Genomic DNA, 16697 nt, shown 5'->3' on the forward strand with positions numbered 1-16697 from the left:
GTTTTATAATTATTTTAAATTCTCATATTTTTTTATTTTCCAAAAAAAAAATAGATATCTTTAATTATTTTATAAAAATAATAGTTTATTCTTCTACATAAATTTGGAGCAATTTGTTATTTGTGAGTACTAATGTACAATGGATGTATGATGTTGTACAAACCCATAAAAACTGATATTATTTTAGTTTTTAATATTTTTCTAATATAATTAAATACTAAATTTACTAATAATACATAGTATTTAATTATTGATCAATTAAATGTATTATTTTTATTTATTAAAAATTTCTATCTACTTCTAAAATTTAATTCGTGACATTTGACAACTATAAAAAAATTTTAATTTTTATAAATAATTTAAAATTATATATACATTTACCGACAATTTAAATTGATAGAATAACCTATAAAGCTAATAAATTAATTAAAATAGTATTAAATAATTATCTATAATAAGGTGACATATGGTACTCCCGCCGAATCCATTACTTGTAGAGTCCCTGAACACAAAACAAGAATATATTTACAGGTTGTTACTGCACAGAAGTCATCAAATATCTTTTGATTGATAGAGAGAAATTACGTGAAAATTTGAGGGAAATGTATTTGATTGGAGTATACCAGTGTTATACTTTCACACCATCTTGGACAAAATTGTGACGCAAAATTGTCTGATAGATTGTTGAAGAGGGAAACAATTTGAGGGAAACTTTTACGCTAGTCTGTGAACACACTCTTGACTCCATTTCCTGAATGCTCGACATCAATGCCTCCATTACTTTCAGAATGTTTTGCACATGTGCTAACTTGGTGTCTTTGCTGGACTTCATAACAAGCAATTCATGCCCAATATTTATATTGGCCTCAGCTTCACCTTCACCTTCACCTTCACCTTCACATAATGAACGTTTGATTTGCAAGAACTTTGAGACAACAGACTATCAAAAAGGTTATGATTTTGCCTTCACTTTGATAAATTATGTATAATTATGGGCTTCTGAATAAGTCATAGTTGTGAGTCAGCCGGTTACTTCTATCATGCTTAGCATTACTACCAACTGTTAGCTATTATCACCAATAATCGCCACAAGAGCATTGCCCTTCCTTGAAGCAATGAAATCTATGAGTATCCCTGATAGTAATGATTCTACGGGCAATAGCAGAGATAAATTTGATTGCATTATGGCAATCCCCGCAAATTCTGAGGTTTTTCATCACGAGTATTGGCTCCCCATCTTTTGTTGAAAGCAGTCCAAATGCCACGGCTAGTTTCTCGCTGTGATGGCTTATCTTGAACTCTTTCTCTCCTTCCCTTATTTCATCATCCTTAACCAAAGCCCATCTCAAATTAGGCACGTAGCCAGCTTGCTTCATCTTCATTGACATCTCCTCCAAGTACCCATTTATTTCTTTTATCATTGGATGATATCTATCTTCAGCCACAAACACATGTATCCTCTTGTTTAACTCAATCCAACTACATCCTGGTTTCTTTTTCACACCCCTAGCTCGCATAAGCTTTCTCACTCTAGTTACCTCTTCCCATTTTCCGGCACTGGAATACATATTTGCAAGCATGATATAAGGTGTGGCGTTTGTAGGTTCCAGCTGCAAAAACTGATTTGCTGCCTTCTCTGCTAGCTCCATGTTTCCATGTGTCCTGCAGGCACCAAGTAATGCAGCCCAACCAACAGAATCTGGGCTAAATGGCATCATCTCTATTAGCTCCTCAGCTTCCTGCAGCTTGCCAGCTCGACCTAGAACATCAATCATACATGAATAGTGTTCTGATTCTGGTTCAATACCAAACTTTTCTTTCATCATATCAAAATACCTCCTTCCTTCCTCAACCTTTCCAGTGTGCGCACAAGCAGAAAGGACAGAAATAAAGGTTATTCTTGTTGGGGCAATACCAATCTCAAGCATTTGTTCAAAAAGGCAAAGTGATTCTGTTTTAATTCCATGTTGTGCATAGCCTGCAATGATCGAATTGAATGACACCGTATTATGTTCCGGCATTCTATCAAATAAACGTCTAGCATCTTGAAGATTTCCACACTTTGAATACATAGCAACAAGTGCATTATTTACGGATATTTGATTTGAAGGGATCTCAGATTTCACTGTCATCGCATGAATCTGTTTTCCCTGCGATGGAGATGACAAATTAGAGCATGCCCTAATAACACACACAAAGCTACAATCATCAGGCCGAAAACCAGCACGCTGCATCCGTCTGAAACAATCAAGAGTCTCTTCAGACAGTTCCTCATCTAGAGAATACGCAGAAATCATAGTGTTCCAGAGAACCAAATCTGGTTCACGGATCTCTACAAATATTTTCCTACAGTCTAACATACCACCCCCACACTTTGCATACAAATCAACCAAACCACTACCTACATGACAATTCCGGTAAAAACCAGTTTTAATCAAATTAGCATGGAACTGAAGCCCCCCAAACAAATCCTCCAAGCATGTAAATGCAGTCAAAACACTTGCTAGAGTATACATGTCAACGTCAATGCCTCTGTGAGTCATTTCTTGAAACAATTTCAGTGCTTTAAAACCTTCTCTCTGCCGCCCATATGCCACAATCATAGTGTTCCAAGAAACTTGATCTCTATTCTCAATTTCTATCCCATAAAACACTCTTTCAGCCTCCTCCAAGAACCCATTTTTACCATAATAAGTAACAAAAGAATTCTTCACAGAAACATAAGAATCAAGCCCGTAATTAACAGCTAAACAATGTAACTGCCTAATCAAATTCACATCATTACAACAAGCAGTAATCACTCCCGAGAGAGTATACCCATCCATGTCAATACCCGTCTCCCTCATTTCCCTAAACAAGTATAGAGCATTTAAACTATCCCCACAATCTGCATAAGCAGTAATGAGGGTGTTATAGGAGATAGCATCCGGTTGAGGAATTTGATCAAACAAACCACGTGCAATGTGAGTGAGAGATTTTTTAGCATAAGCATCGAGAAGAACATTGAAAGAGAAGACATTTGGTTCATGGTTTTGGTTAAAGGCATGATGAGCAAGAGTGAGGCGGTTGCACTTGGAGTAAAGGATGATGAAATGATTGGAGAGGTAAGTTGAAGGAGGGAGTAGTGATTTGAGGTAAAGTGTGTAGAGCGATTTGCCTATTAGGAGGTCTTTGTTGGCTATGCACTCCTTTAAAAGGTGCCGAAAAGTTTGAAGCGTCCATGAGATTTGGTGCATTTATGTCATCAAAAGCTAAGTGCATGTGTTAATCCTACACATGCAGCTTGATAAATTCCAGTGTCATACACAGAATTTGTGCATATTTTAGCGTTTACGTGGGGATGATGATTTAGTTTTGGAGACTAGTACGAGGTTTATCTTTCTCTGGTTAGAAAAATCGAGAAAGCTAAGAGCCCCTCAAGGGTTATCCACGCCAAGATTAATAGTTGGAACCGTCAAAGGGAGACAGAACAAGGATCAGTCTGAATAGTTTGGTTCGGTCCCTTTTCAGATTAGAAATGAGCTGGCTCTGAATGGGTTCTATATACACACACTCGAGTAGTAACAAAGAACAGTTTAATCATTTCGTGATTGTAGTGCAATCCAAGAGTGCTCTCTACCAATTTTCAAATCAATAGAACAATGATATCTTCTTCTTTGAAGAAAATGATTTTTTCTTGTGCAATGAAGGAAACAGAAATAATGCAGCAGAATTGATTGTGGTGATTTGTGATATATCCTTTTGCAAGTCATCTTAAAAAGAGGTGTGAGCTTAGCTTACCCAACAAATCATTTGGACCTCAACCATCTAAGGGATGCATTCTTTTTTCTTTTTTCTCGATAACTTGGGCCGAAGGACTCATCCTGTAAAGTTCAACACCTGGAAGTCATGAAATCTTTTGATTGATTAGGATATCCAAGTGAATTGAGGCCCAACTAAGAAAGAACTTTTTGGGTAAGAGGATAATCTTCAGTTGTGATTAGTCATATTATTGGCAATGCCCTGTCATGGCCGATGGCTTCGGCCTGTAGTGAGAAGAAAGAAACGAGGAGGCAAATTGGGGTGTAAAACGAAACGAGTAAACTACTCTTATTTAGTTTTTTAAAGGAAATTTTTTATTATTTTAAGTTTACTTTATTATTTTTTTATTATTTCATGATTAATAAAACTAGCCGTGTATTCATGAGTTTATAAAACTAAGTAGATAAATAAAATTTAATAATTTTTAATATTTAATATTAATCTATAATATTTTAAAAATAATAGCAAACTAACTGTATATTTAAGTGTTTTTTTTTATTTTCTAGATTTTAAATTTTTATTAGTACAATAATATAAAATTATTTATTAACTAATTTAATATTATTTACATCTCAAAAATTAATATATATATAAATATATATATATATATATATATATTTTTTTTTCATTTATATAATAAAAATTAAAATATTAAAATATATTATATTCTAAACAGTTTAAACTTAATTCAAATTCAGCTATTTTTCAATTAGTTCGAAACCGTTCAAAATATTTTAAATTATATCCATAACTAATATAACTAGTCGCCTACCTGTGAGTTGCATGACCGTTATTATTATTTTGATTATAAAATCAAATTATTAGATACAATTTAATCAATTGTTTAATATTTAATACTTATTTATAATAATTTTAAAAAAAATAGCAAACTAACTATTTTTAAATGTTTTTAATTTTTTTAAAATTTTATTTATATTATTGCATTAATAGAATATTTATTTATTAATATTATATTTATATTAATACTATCAATAAATTATTTTAAAGATATACATTTATTAAAACTCTAATATTATATAAATTAATACTATCAATATAATTGATATTACTATTTTTTAAAATAAAAAATTATTATATAATTAAAAATTAATTTATTAGTAAATATAACATTTAAAAATATTATTTTTTATAATTAAAATTATTATCTAATTAGAAAACTAATTTGTTAATTAATATAATATTAAAATATAATTAATATTGTCAGTTAATATAATATTAAAGTATAAGTAATATGTTATTTTTTAAAATATTAATTTAATTAGAAAACTAATGTATTAGTAATATGTTATTTCTTAAAATTATAATGAGTGTTTAATTACAAATATAACTTATTAATCAATAAATTAATAAAAATTTATAAAACTATACATAAACTTAAATTTTATATGTCAAAAATAATACTGTACTTCAAAATAAAAATTTATACGTCAAAAATTAAGTATACAAAATAAAAAAAGTTTTAAATCTTAAAAATTAATATATATATGAAGTTTATCCAGCGAGCCTAAAACAACGGTGAGTTGAGATCAACAAGGCTCGTTTTCACTGCTGGAGGCAAAGATCTCACGGTTTCACGTCAAAACCTATGCTGGGTTGGTAACGAGATTGAGCTTCTCAAGAAAACACAAGAGACAAAGATATTTATTTAGTACATTGGAGTTTATGAGAGGAAACAAAACATTAATTTTCAAGTAAGGCTACCACAAAATTTGTAACCAGGGAGCGGATCAAATGAAATGACAGAGAGCTGAAACTGCAACAGTGAAGAAACATGCCAACTGTGGCATTACAAGAGAACAAATGTTAAAGGTGTCAGCTTGTTGGGCAAACACATGCAATGGGTCCAAGTTCTTAATTGGGTCATAAGGAAAATATCCATAATCCATAGGGCATGTCTGGCCCATTTTACATTTTTAGTGTCTTCGACAATTGCTCAATTTTACAGAGAGTCTGCAGATCAGTCTTAAATTTTAATAGGCTCAAACTAGCTGTCAAGTCATGATCAGTATAAGTTTTAAGATGGCAACGATTCAAATAGGGTCGGAGTTTGATATATCTATATTCATTCCATCTAGCCTTAGGTAGGGATCAATTTGATTCAAATTCAGATCTCTTTGAATAAACATCATATGTATTTTAAATAAATGTGTACATTTATAAATTAAAAAAAGTATAGATTAATAATGATTTTACTTAAAAATTAATTTTGCACTATATGCAAATATATATAATATGTATATTTAAATTAAGTTCGAATTGGGTTATCTACGTTGTAGAATTAGGGTCGGAACGGATAGGATAGAATCGGCCATCCCTACTCAGTGTACATGTCCAGTAAATAGGCCAATGGACGTTCGCACACCCACTTGAAGGTGTTGGGTCTTGATACACAACCTTAACCCCACCACACTGGATACAGTATTTGTCTACTGTCCAATGTCTTGATGAACATTAATGAGGATTTCAATTTCCATTTAATGATTGTTTCACATGTCAATATATAGCTGCATTGACCATGCAATTAGTAGTTTTTAGTTGGGAGGAGAGTTCAAGTTGAAATATTGATGGATTAAATTTAGTTAAATCTGACATTATGATACCTAAAATTATACGATTAATGTTATGTAATTTATTTCAATTATTGTCTTTCTGAATATGGTATATAATTTAACTTTAATATTTTGAAGTTATTTTTTTATTTATCAAATAATTTTATAAAAATATTATATACCACATATAAAAATTGATCCAATAAAGGGTGGTATCACAAATATTTATGAAATAATTGATGAATAAAAGTTCATATTAAGTAGACAGTTCTATATGTGATAGTCTTGATGTTTATAGAAAAGAGTCGATTTGGTGGAGTTATTTCTGGGAGAATATGTACTAATTAACAAATGGAAATGAGCTCCTCAAGAATTTTGAAAGGCAACCCTCATGTATGCTTAAGCAATTACTACTGAATTGTAGGCCACTTTGAATAGCTAGCAATCACTTTCAATCTAGGCTGGACAAAGTCAGCCATGTAATATGGCAAGCTGCATGGCTTGGTTGGACTGTTCTATTAGGGAAAGCATTGGTCCATATATTTGGGAAAGAAATTTAGCAATTGACATATTAATTAAACATATTATTTTGTCTTATGGCTAGCTGCATAACAAGAAATGACATTTATCTAATAAGAGTTTTCATTATAGAAGTTGCATTTTCCTAATAATAATTCTCTTTATAACATTTTTTTGATAATCAAACTTATTTTATTAAGATAATTGGGGGAAAAAACCACCAAAGTATAATAAATTTTAAGTTATGAAAAAAATCTCATTCAAAACTAATACAACATAGCAAGCAAGAGATTAAACAAATCTCAGATCCCTGTAATTCTCTTTATAACTTAACTACTTTAATAACTAAATTTTATATTTAGTTTCAATTTCAATTTATATCAATTATTAAACTTTAATTAGGTTTAAATTTTGTCACCTCGTTATAATTTTTTTTCTAATTATTTTTTTTTTCACGACGACGTGTTAATCTCTTAATAGTAGAAGTACAAAGAATAACTAGAGACTCTTATATTTCTACCATCTATTATAATAAAATATTAATCACTTCGGGCCAATTAATTTAGTTCTTATATATTCTCTGTTTTGGTATATCTGATCAGAAAAAATAAAAATAAAAATCTCGTTCATTTTTCTTTTTAATCTAAGAGATAGATTGATGTGTGTGTGAGACTACACTCCATGCTTGAATGTTATCTCAAATTGACCACTTGGATAATAGAATAAGACAAATTGTACCTAGCTCGAAAGGAACTTGCAAAGACTAAGACTGTCCTTCAATCTTAAGTGGAAACTCAACTTCATCAATTAATTTGTAGTGTGACTTTGAGCAACTAGCTAGATCGATGCATTTTCTTCCATAATTACTTCGTTAATTAATGTTCCAATTCTCACAATCTTTAGCACGTTGCTTTCTATTTTTTTTTTCTTTCTTTTTTTCCCCATAATATACTGACGTTGATCACTCAAGCATAAACCTTGGAGCTGTGTAAATTTGTTGCCTCTTACATATTGCACTTGCCAATCTATATATATAGAAATTTTAATCCCATATATTGAAAAAGAAAAAAGAAGAAGGAAAAGATGATCATCTGCTTCAGCCTTTTTGACCCAAAGATTAGCTTAGCCGTATGTCAAATTCCCATTTTTAAAATTATGTTTAGAAGAACAAATTCTACACGATAGTACCTCATATTACACCTGTGTTTAAATTACCATACCTAGGAAATTCACGAACAAATAGTAATTATTACTAATAAAATGATATTGCATCAGATAATTAATTTTGGAAAGAAAAAGGGTAACAAAATACTACACAAAATCTCTTCTTCTTCTTCTTCTTCTTCTTTTTTTTCTTAAGAAAAAAGAAAAGGAAAAAACAACACAAAAGGGCATGCATGGCTATAATATTATTCATGCATTGACATGCTCTATGAATTCAGAAAATAGGTATATTTGGTCGGAATGGGGACTAATATATCTTAGGTCTTCTACAAGGATATGTGAAAAGATTTTTTAAGAAACTGAGATTGGATTAAAATTATGCTTCCAACATCTCTTTCAATGTTTTTCTTTATTATAATATTGCGAGTTCACATCCTACTGTTATTGTTATTATTATTATTATTATTATTATTATTTTTCATAATGGTGTGTATCTTCTTCTTCTCCTTCTTACAAGACCTATTTTGGAAAACGACTACTCGGCCATTGAACCATTAAAAGAAAATGAAGTTGGGTATATCCAATATCTAAATATTAGCCTCTTTTCCCCCTTTTTTTTAAAAAGAAAAATTGTATGCAGAAATTAGAGATAAATAGATAACTAGTTATGGAAGGGCGGTTCTACATTACCTAAGTAATTTTCAACTTGGGTGCCAAAATTAATTCCAAATCTAAAACCGTTTGCTTCATTTAATAACAACATATATAAATTAGAGAAATTCCTAATTCTTGGACGTCTATATATGTATACAACACATGCATAAATAAATCAAACATTACAAGTTCCATCACGATTTATATTAGTGAACGATGCTTCTTCTTTTTTCTCTTTTAAATAATTTTATTATAAATTAAACTCTACTAGGGCTCAAACTCGATAAGACATTCTTAATACACCTATCTAAAACTCAATAGTATTATGTATAATTCTTCTTTTATTATTATTACTATTATTAATGACATAGCGGAAGATCACTTGAAGATATTTTGTTCATTATTATCATTTTATCTATCAAATACTACAAACCTTTTTCAACTTAAGTTTGGAGTCTCCGTGTCTAAAACTTGTTTATTGTTCTTCTAAGACTTAGTTGTGCACTAAGCTTTGTTTTCACGTGAACTTACTTTGTCAATAAGGACAAGGCGAAAACAACCAGTAAAATTAGATGTTATATCCAAACTGAAACCCTGTACACCCAACTTAATCTGCTCATCTTATATATAGTCCACTAATCTGTTAGAAGAGGAAAGGGCAAAATCTTACACATGAAACCAAGAAAGACAAAGTCCTTGCTATCAGTGAACCAGAGAACATTAAGAACTGCTCTACAAGAGATGAACCATAATAAATTACACAACCAGATCATTGATTTTAGAGAGGAATGATTGTACATTTCTTTCATTAGGAGGCCAAACGTATACAATAACAATTTTAGTCGATTATATTCTATAATGGATTTAACTATGCCAATATTAATAAATAAGAATAATTCGACATATAATTACTCAAATCTCCTTGCTTTTCAAGGAATACAAAGAGACCAATTGAACTAGACCTGATTGACTAACAACAATACTGTGAGTGCAAAATTAGTTAAGCAAGCATATATAGGTTTGGTTGACCAATAGTTAAAAGTGGGAGAAACGGAAAAGAAACGTCAAGCATCAATTTTCACAAAGAGATGGATAGGGTAGAGACTAGAGAGAAAGAGAGACAAAGAAAGCATTCATTCATGGAGGAGTTAAGGGAAGGGAAGAGGGGCCTACGATATTGAAGAGAAAGGAAGCAAAATGTTAATGGACCATGACAATGTCTCCTAGGAAGTGTTTGAGGAATGGACTAACGTGAGCTATCATGTTAGTTGTCACCAAAATAACTCTCGAATAAGGGTCTCTAAAATGGTCCCTTCAGCCCTACACCTTCTACCCCTCTAAATATGTATGTGTTCTTAAGTGGTGGGGGCAACTAAACGAGGGTTTCACATGCCCTAATAGCCCTTCTTCTACTACAAACCACATGGTCCGTTCAATTATTTTTCACAAATTTCTTTTTCTTGCTAAGCCCTAATTTGATTAAAACTACTAATTGAACTCTTAAAGAAAAAGGTGCAACTCATTTCAGTTTTGGAGCAAGGATGTTGCTGTTTCATTTGTATAAAACAAACCTCGTAAGGGATCTTAAAATAAGACCGGGTCTTAAAATAAGGCCAAGAATTTGTAAGGTTATTGCATTAGTTATTGGTATCATATAGACAAACCAATAATTTACTTGCCTAACAAACAGGTTCTTGAATCTTGATATTCTGGATCAACCCAAAATACAAAACAGTGGTTTATGTAGGTTCATTGTCTATACAAATACAAATTAGGGTTTTGTATATTTATTTATATACCCTAGCAAATTAATTTAAGATTTCCCATCATGTCTATACGTTGTCGTCCCATAAGTGTGCTTGTGTCTGTCAAAGCTAAATGTTTCAGCTATTGCATCAATCAGCTCAGCCTCAGCCTATCCAAATGGTAAGTGTATTGAAGGACCCTATTTTATTTTTATATATGACTCTTCAGCATTTAGTTCTGGGTTAGTAGTGCACTTGCATGAAATTATGGCTTTAATAAGCAACCCAGATTCTCGAGAAACTGCTGTCTTCTTCTATTTATTAGTCAATTTTAGTCACTTTCCAAAGTTTTGACATTTTATCCCCCTACCTACATGAATATATATTATAAATTATATCAATCAATGGATGAATTTATTTATGTCGTCTTGACTTTTAAACCAAACTAATGGCTCCAGCCATCATATGATTTTCCCTTCTTTTTCTCTGTCAAAGAAAAAAACTATACTTAAATTTTACGACTTGAATTTAACCTTTTTAATATGTTAAATTTATTTGACTTTTTTTAAAATATTTTATTTCTTAATTCTCAAATATTTGAATCCTTCTATATAATGCATTTACCTGCATGATCGTCCTAAAGGTGATCAATTTTTATATTCCCGAGATGCACTTTCAAAGGAAAAAAAAGGAAGAAAGATTGAATGTCTGACTGGGACAGGAAGATGTAGAAGAATGGAAGAATTTTCCAGAGGGAGAGATGCATATAGTTTACTTTCATGTATTAAAAATTAATGGTCCCATTTAATTAATTAATTTAGCAACCCTATATTCCAGTCATAGCCTCAAATTAGTTTAGTTTAGGGTTACTTCCCAGTAGTTTCATTTCAGGTGATTGACTAACCCACTTACCCTTAAACCTGAAAACTCCATAAAAGATCAAGAAAAGGTACATCTTCATGAGCTGTCCTCACTTTCTTTTTTTCATTGAATCAAAAAATGCATCCTATAAAGTTAAAGAAAAGATTTCATTCCCTAAAAGAGCAGAAAGTTTCTCTCAAAATCTGGAAGCGGATTGCTTCCCCATCTCGCCTACTTTGGTAAATCTTTTTTTCTTTTTTTATCTGCCATCAAAGTGATTTTAAACCTGATGTATTTTGATTTAAATGTTTATTTAGAAATGTAAATTTAAACTTAAATTTTAATTGAAGCTCATTTTTCATAATCATGATGTTAATTTTATTAATTCGAAGATAAATACTCGACTGTAAGCACACAAAAACTTTACATTAAAATATATTAATAATTAAAAGAAAAACCGAACAACAATTACAATTACAATTGTAAAATTTGAGCCGAGAGAAAAACAAAGAATATTAACATAATATTGCTACTTTAAAACAACCAAAAATAGAGATTATACTTTCTGCTTCTTTTACTGTGGGACACTAACAAATCAGGCAGCCAAAAACTAAGGGCGGAAAGACTGGTAGAAGCAATAATTGTTAGCTTTGATATTTCACGAACCTTTTAGTTATTCTTTTTTCTTAAATCTTAAATTCTTTTGTTGCAGAACAAAAAAAAAGTATAGACGATACCAACCCATCTCCACCGTCCATCCGTATTACACAAGCTATTGACATTACATTTGTTCTTCTATGAATTGTGCCAGAAAGTGTTTTTTTTTTTTTTTTATTCATTGCCAGAAAGCTTTTGGGAACATAGCATATACCTGATTGAGGATTTTTTATATATATTTGAACAGTACAATTAGAAAGGCAAGCAACAAAACAACGTACCACTCTTCTTGAAAGCTAACCACAGCAGACCCCATTCATTTCACTCTATTAACGATTTTGTTTTTCTGAATTTGGTGTGATTTGATCTTAGTATTAGGTTAAAATACAAATTTTTATTCAAAAATTATTTAATTACTTTTAATAAAATAAATCATATCTTTAATGGGTAGTCTACTCATACACTGCACTGGTATTATAATTATTTTAATTATAAATATTTTTAATTTATAATTTTTTAAATTAAACTATTTATTTAAAATATTTATATGTTCTACTATATATATATAATAACAATTCAATGAAAGCTATAATTAATAATACTTCATATAAAATTATAAGAATTATTATTTTATTAATTAATATATTAATTATATTTATATAAATTAATGTCAAAAAATCTAATTAATATTTTTATGGACTAGGAATCATTATTTAATTAAAAAAATAACTTATTAGTTACTATTTCTTTAAACTCAGAATCAATATATAACTAGAAAAATAATGAATTAGTTAATGTATTAATATAATAATTTTAAATAAAAATACAGAAAAAAATCATAAATTCATATAATATCCATATATTAAAAATAAATCTAAATATCAAAATTTTTATTTTGCATGTCAAAAATTTTCCGATACATATAAATAGACACACGCATTGTATTATGGCAATGCACAATATGTTTTACCCGTTATTAACTAATTTGTTCCCACTACCATATCTTTTAAGCCTCGACTTCAAATGAAAAAAAAAAAAAAAGTGTCTGTTCCCAATTTTAATATACATTAGCAGGAAAATATATAATATGTATATAATTAGAAGGAAAGAAGAAGAATGAAATAAGGTTCTCGGTTGCTCTGTGTATATATAAATTACTTTTGCTATAGGAAGACATAAATAGAACAAAAGGGCACCAAAAAGAAAAATGCAAACATGGGAAAGAATTAAGTAGAAACAAAGGGCTAATAGATGAAGGTTAAAGAGGGAGAATGTGGCCGACATGGGTTTGATACTGGGTCGAAGAGGCAGCAAGCATATGGACCCTTCTGTGGCATCCCCCTTCTATAGTTCAAGATTTTACAATTTTGAGTTTATGTAATGTGGGTCATTCCTAAAGCCATTTTCTATAAGATTTGTTGTCGGAGCAGCATTTAGACCTACTATTACTCCAATCTCTTTCTTTACTTACTACTATATAATATTTTATTTTATGTCTACAGAATTAAATCTACAATCAGAACGCGATTATATTGTTTCTAATATGGCTGAAGAAACCCCACGCGAGTCTCATAGTTGGTGGAGTACACCTTTCAATCAAACATAACATATCAAGAAAAAAAAGTGTGTGCTGAAGATATAAAACCTAAGTAACAAAAAATGGGCATTGAAATGTGTAATGTTTTTGTAAGGACGGTGGAGAAAGCGCGTCTGTGTATCATTTGTCTCTTGTAATATAACTTATAATTATTAGGTTAAAAGAAATGTTGTCTGTATGGTCAAATTTGTCTTTGTCTTTTTTCTTTTTTCTTTTCCTTCTGAAGGGGGCTCTCACTTATTAAGCCACTATTATATATACCTTACATTTGCCAGGGACATATCCACTTCACACTAACAACTTAATCTCTCATTCTCTCTTCTTCAAAACATTTCAATTCTCTCTTCTAATCCTCTTCAATCCATCTTTAATCTCTCTCAAAACATTCTTTCTAGCTAAAGCTATTTGTTATATATTGCTATTATTAATTTCGCAAAAACACATTCAAGCTCAAAAATGAGACTCTTGTCCAGGAAAGCCACATGCAATACTCATGGCCAAGATTCTTCATATTTTTTAGGATGGCAGGAATATGAGAAGAACCCTTATGATGAGATCAAGAATCCAACAGGGATCATTCAAATGGGTCTTGCAGAGAATCAGGTAAAAATTTGTAATTCTTTCATTAACTTTCTTGAATAATTCTTTTTTCTTTTCTTTCATTATTTTCTTGTCAATATGCTTACGTTCCTTTTTCTGTTGTTTGCAGCTCTCATTTGATATTCTTGAATCATGGCTAGCCAATAACCCAGACGCAGCTAATTTCAAGAAAGACGGACAATCCATTTTCAGAGAGCTTGCACTCTTTCAAGATTATCATGGCCTACCTGATTTCAAGAAAGTAAGTTTTCAACATCCTCATTTCATGTTAATCCCCTTATCTACGCATATATAGTGCATATATCTAACTACTGCTCAAAAAATTGTGCAGGCAATGGTAGAATTCATGTCAGAAATAAGAGGAAACAGAGTAACTTTTGATCAGAACAAGTTGGTATTAACAGCTGGTGCAACTTCCGCTAATGAGACTCTAATCTTTTGTCTAGCCGAACCCGGAGAAGCATTTCTTCTTCCAACTCCATACTATCCTGGGTAAGTATATGTCTTGATATATACTTTTCCTGTTACTGAAATACTAAGTTGCTTATCACTTATGCATGAAATGCACCTTTCTCATCTTTTACTTTTATCATAATTCCTTTCAGATTTGATAGAGATCTCAAGTGGAGAACTGGGGTCGAAATCGTACCAATTCATTGCACAAGTTCAAATGGCTTCCAAGTCACTGCATCGGCTCTTGAAGAAGCATATCTAGAAGCACAAAACCGCAACTTGAAAGTTAAAGGTGTCTTGGTTACAAACCCTTCAAATCCATTAGGCACTGCGATGACCCGCACTGAATTGAATCTTCTTGTCAACTTCATTTCTGATAAAAGCATTCATCTTATATGCGATGAAATTTACTCTGGTACGGTGTTTAGCTCTCCAGGATTTGTAAGTATCATGGAAGTTTTGAAGGATAGGAAATGCGAAAATACCGAAATTTCGAATAGAGTTCACATTGTGTATAGTCTCTCCAAGGATCTTGGTCTCCCTGGATTTCGAGTAGGTGCAATTTATTCAAACGATGATCTGGTTGTCTCTGCTGCAACTAAAATGTCTAGCTTCGGTTTGGTTTCAGCACAAACACAACACCTCCTCTCTGCTCTTCTTTCTGACAAAAAGTTCACCAAGCACTATATTTCAGAGAATCAGAAAAGACTCAAACAGCGACAAAAAATGCTCATCAAGGGACTCGAAAAAGCCGGTATCAGCTGTCTTAAAAGCAATGCTGGCTTGTTTTGCTGGGTTAACATGAAGCATTTGTTAAAGTCCAACACATTCGAAGCAGAAATGGAACTGTGGAAGACAATTGTTTATGATGTCAAGCTAAACATCTCTCCTGGTTCTTCCTGCCATTGCACTGAACCAGGTTGGTTTCGTATCTGTTTCGCTAACATGTCCGAAGACACCCTAAACCTAGCTATGAACAGATTGAAATCATTCGTCGACTCCATCAACAACACCCAGAACCAAAGCAGCCACCAAATGTTGAAAAATTCAAGAAGAAGGTCTCTCACTAAGTGGGTTTTTCGGCTATCATTCGACAACGGCCGTGAGCGCGAGCCGGAAGAACGATAGTCTGGTTTTTGTCAATTCATCATCTCATGTGTGAATTCGTACACAGCCCCCCGCCCACGTATAATTTTTTTTCCTCCAAATTAATTATTTTGGTGGATAATTAAAAATGTTATTATTTTTGTAATTTTAGAGAAAAAAGCGCACTCAGTTCCATTTTATGGATAATGGATCTTGCAGTGGCTCTAGCCTCTACATGTTAATTACTTTTCATCCCCTCCTGTAAAACTCTGTGATCCCTTCTCTAGCGAGAAAAAATATTCCCGAATTCGATCGGTGATAGTGTAATTAATTATGAGTTGACATAATGAGAAAAGAGAAAATAATAATTATTATTTCTTTCTTTATAACATTATGGTGTAATTGACATGTGATAACAATATTGCCTCACAACTATAAGGCATATATACACATTATACAGATTAAGTGGATGAATATACCGGCCGTGAGAGTGAGAGGATCCGCCGACGTCGACATCCTCTGCCATCAAATGGTGACGCATGCATTATTAATTTGGGTCTCCACCGACTTTAATCTTAATCATTATTATAGCACTAGTGTTTGTATTATACGTTTTTTAAGCCGTATGAAGAGGGGACTGACTGACATACAATATCTACACTTAATTAAGCAAATGGATAGTCTACGTGGGTAATGCTGCGAGTTCAAAAGTCTATAACAAAAGAGCTGGGGGTCAAAACTCAAAGCTCTCCAGAAGATATAAGAATAATTCTTTCTTTTCTTAAAAAGAAAATAAAAATTGTGCTTTGCATTTAGGGTTTTCAAAAGTAAGACACATACCACTTTTTAGTGTTATGCTGGCACAAAATGATAAAAAGCACAAACAAAAAGAGGAAATAACCTGGTTGTTGGAGAATTTGGAGATTTCTTCCAGTTTGAATCTCTGAAGCCACAATGCACCAATATTGATAATTATTATAAAGAATGTCT

General features: G+C 31.5%; 2 protein-coding genes across 2 annotated transcripts; one reads left to right on the plus strand and one right to left on the minus strand.

Annotated features, from left to right (window-relative positions):
* Positions 1-422: 422 nt before the first annotated feature.
* LOC8267666 (pentatricopeptide repeat-containing protein At3g49710) lies at positions 423-3713 on the minus strand. The gene is made up of 2 exons (XM_015726247.3): positions 624-3713; positions 423-502 (listed from the first exon to the last, which is right to left on the minus strand). The coding sequence occupies exon 1, from the start codon at positions 3234-3236 to the stop codon at positions 1074-1076; it is 2163 nt and encodes a 720-aa protein (XP_015581733.2). The 5' UTR covers positions 3237-3713; the 3' UTR covers positions 423-502; positions 624-1073.
* Positions 3714-13544: 9831 nt separating this feature from the next.
* On the plus strand, positions 13545-16057 carry LOC8267665 (1-aminocyclopropane-1-carboxylate synthase 9). Its single transcript, XM_015726249.3, has 4 exons — positions 13545-14171; positions 14278-14409; positions 14500-14660; positions 14774-16057. The coding sequence occupies exons 1-4, from the start codon at positions 14025-14027 to the stop codon at positions 15747-15749; spliced, it is 1416 nt and encodes a 471-aa protein (XP_015581735.2). The 5' UTR covers positions 13545-14024; the 3' UTR covers positions 15750-16057.
* The last annotated feature ends 640 nt before the right edge of the window (positions 16058-16697 follow it).

Source organism: Ricinus communis, chromosome 7 (genome assembly GCF_019578655.1).
Source record: "Ricinus communis isolate WT05 ecotype wild-type chromosome 7, ASM1957865v1, whole genome shotgun sequence".
NCBI classification, from domain to species: Eukaryota; Viridiplantae; Streptophyta; class Magnoliopsida; order Malpighiales; family Euphorbiaceae; genus Ricinus; species Ricinus communis.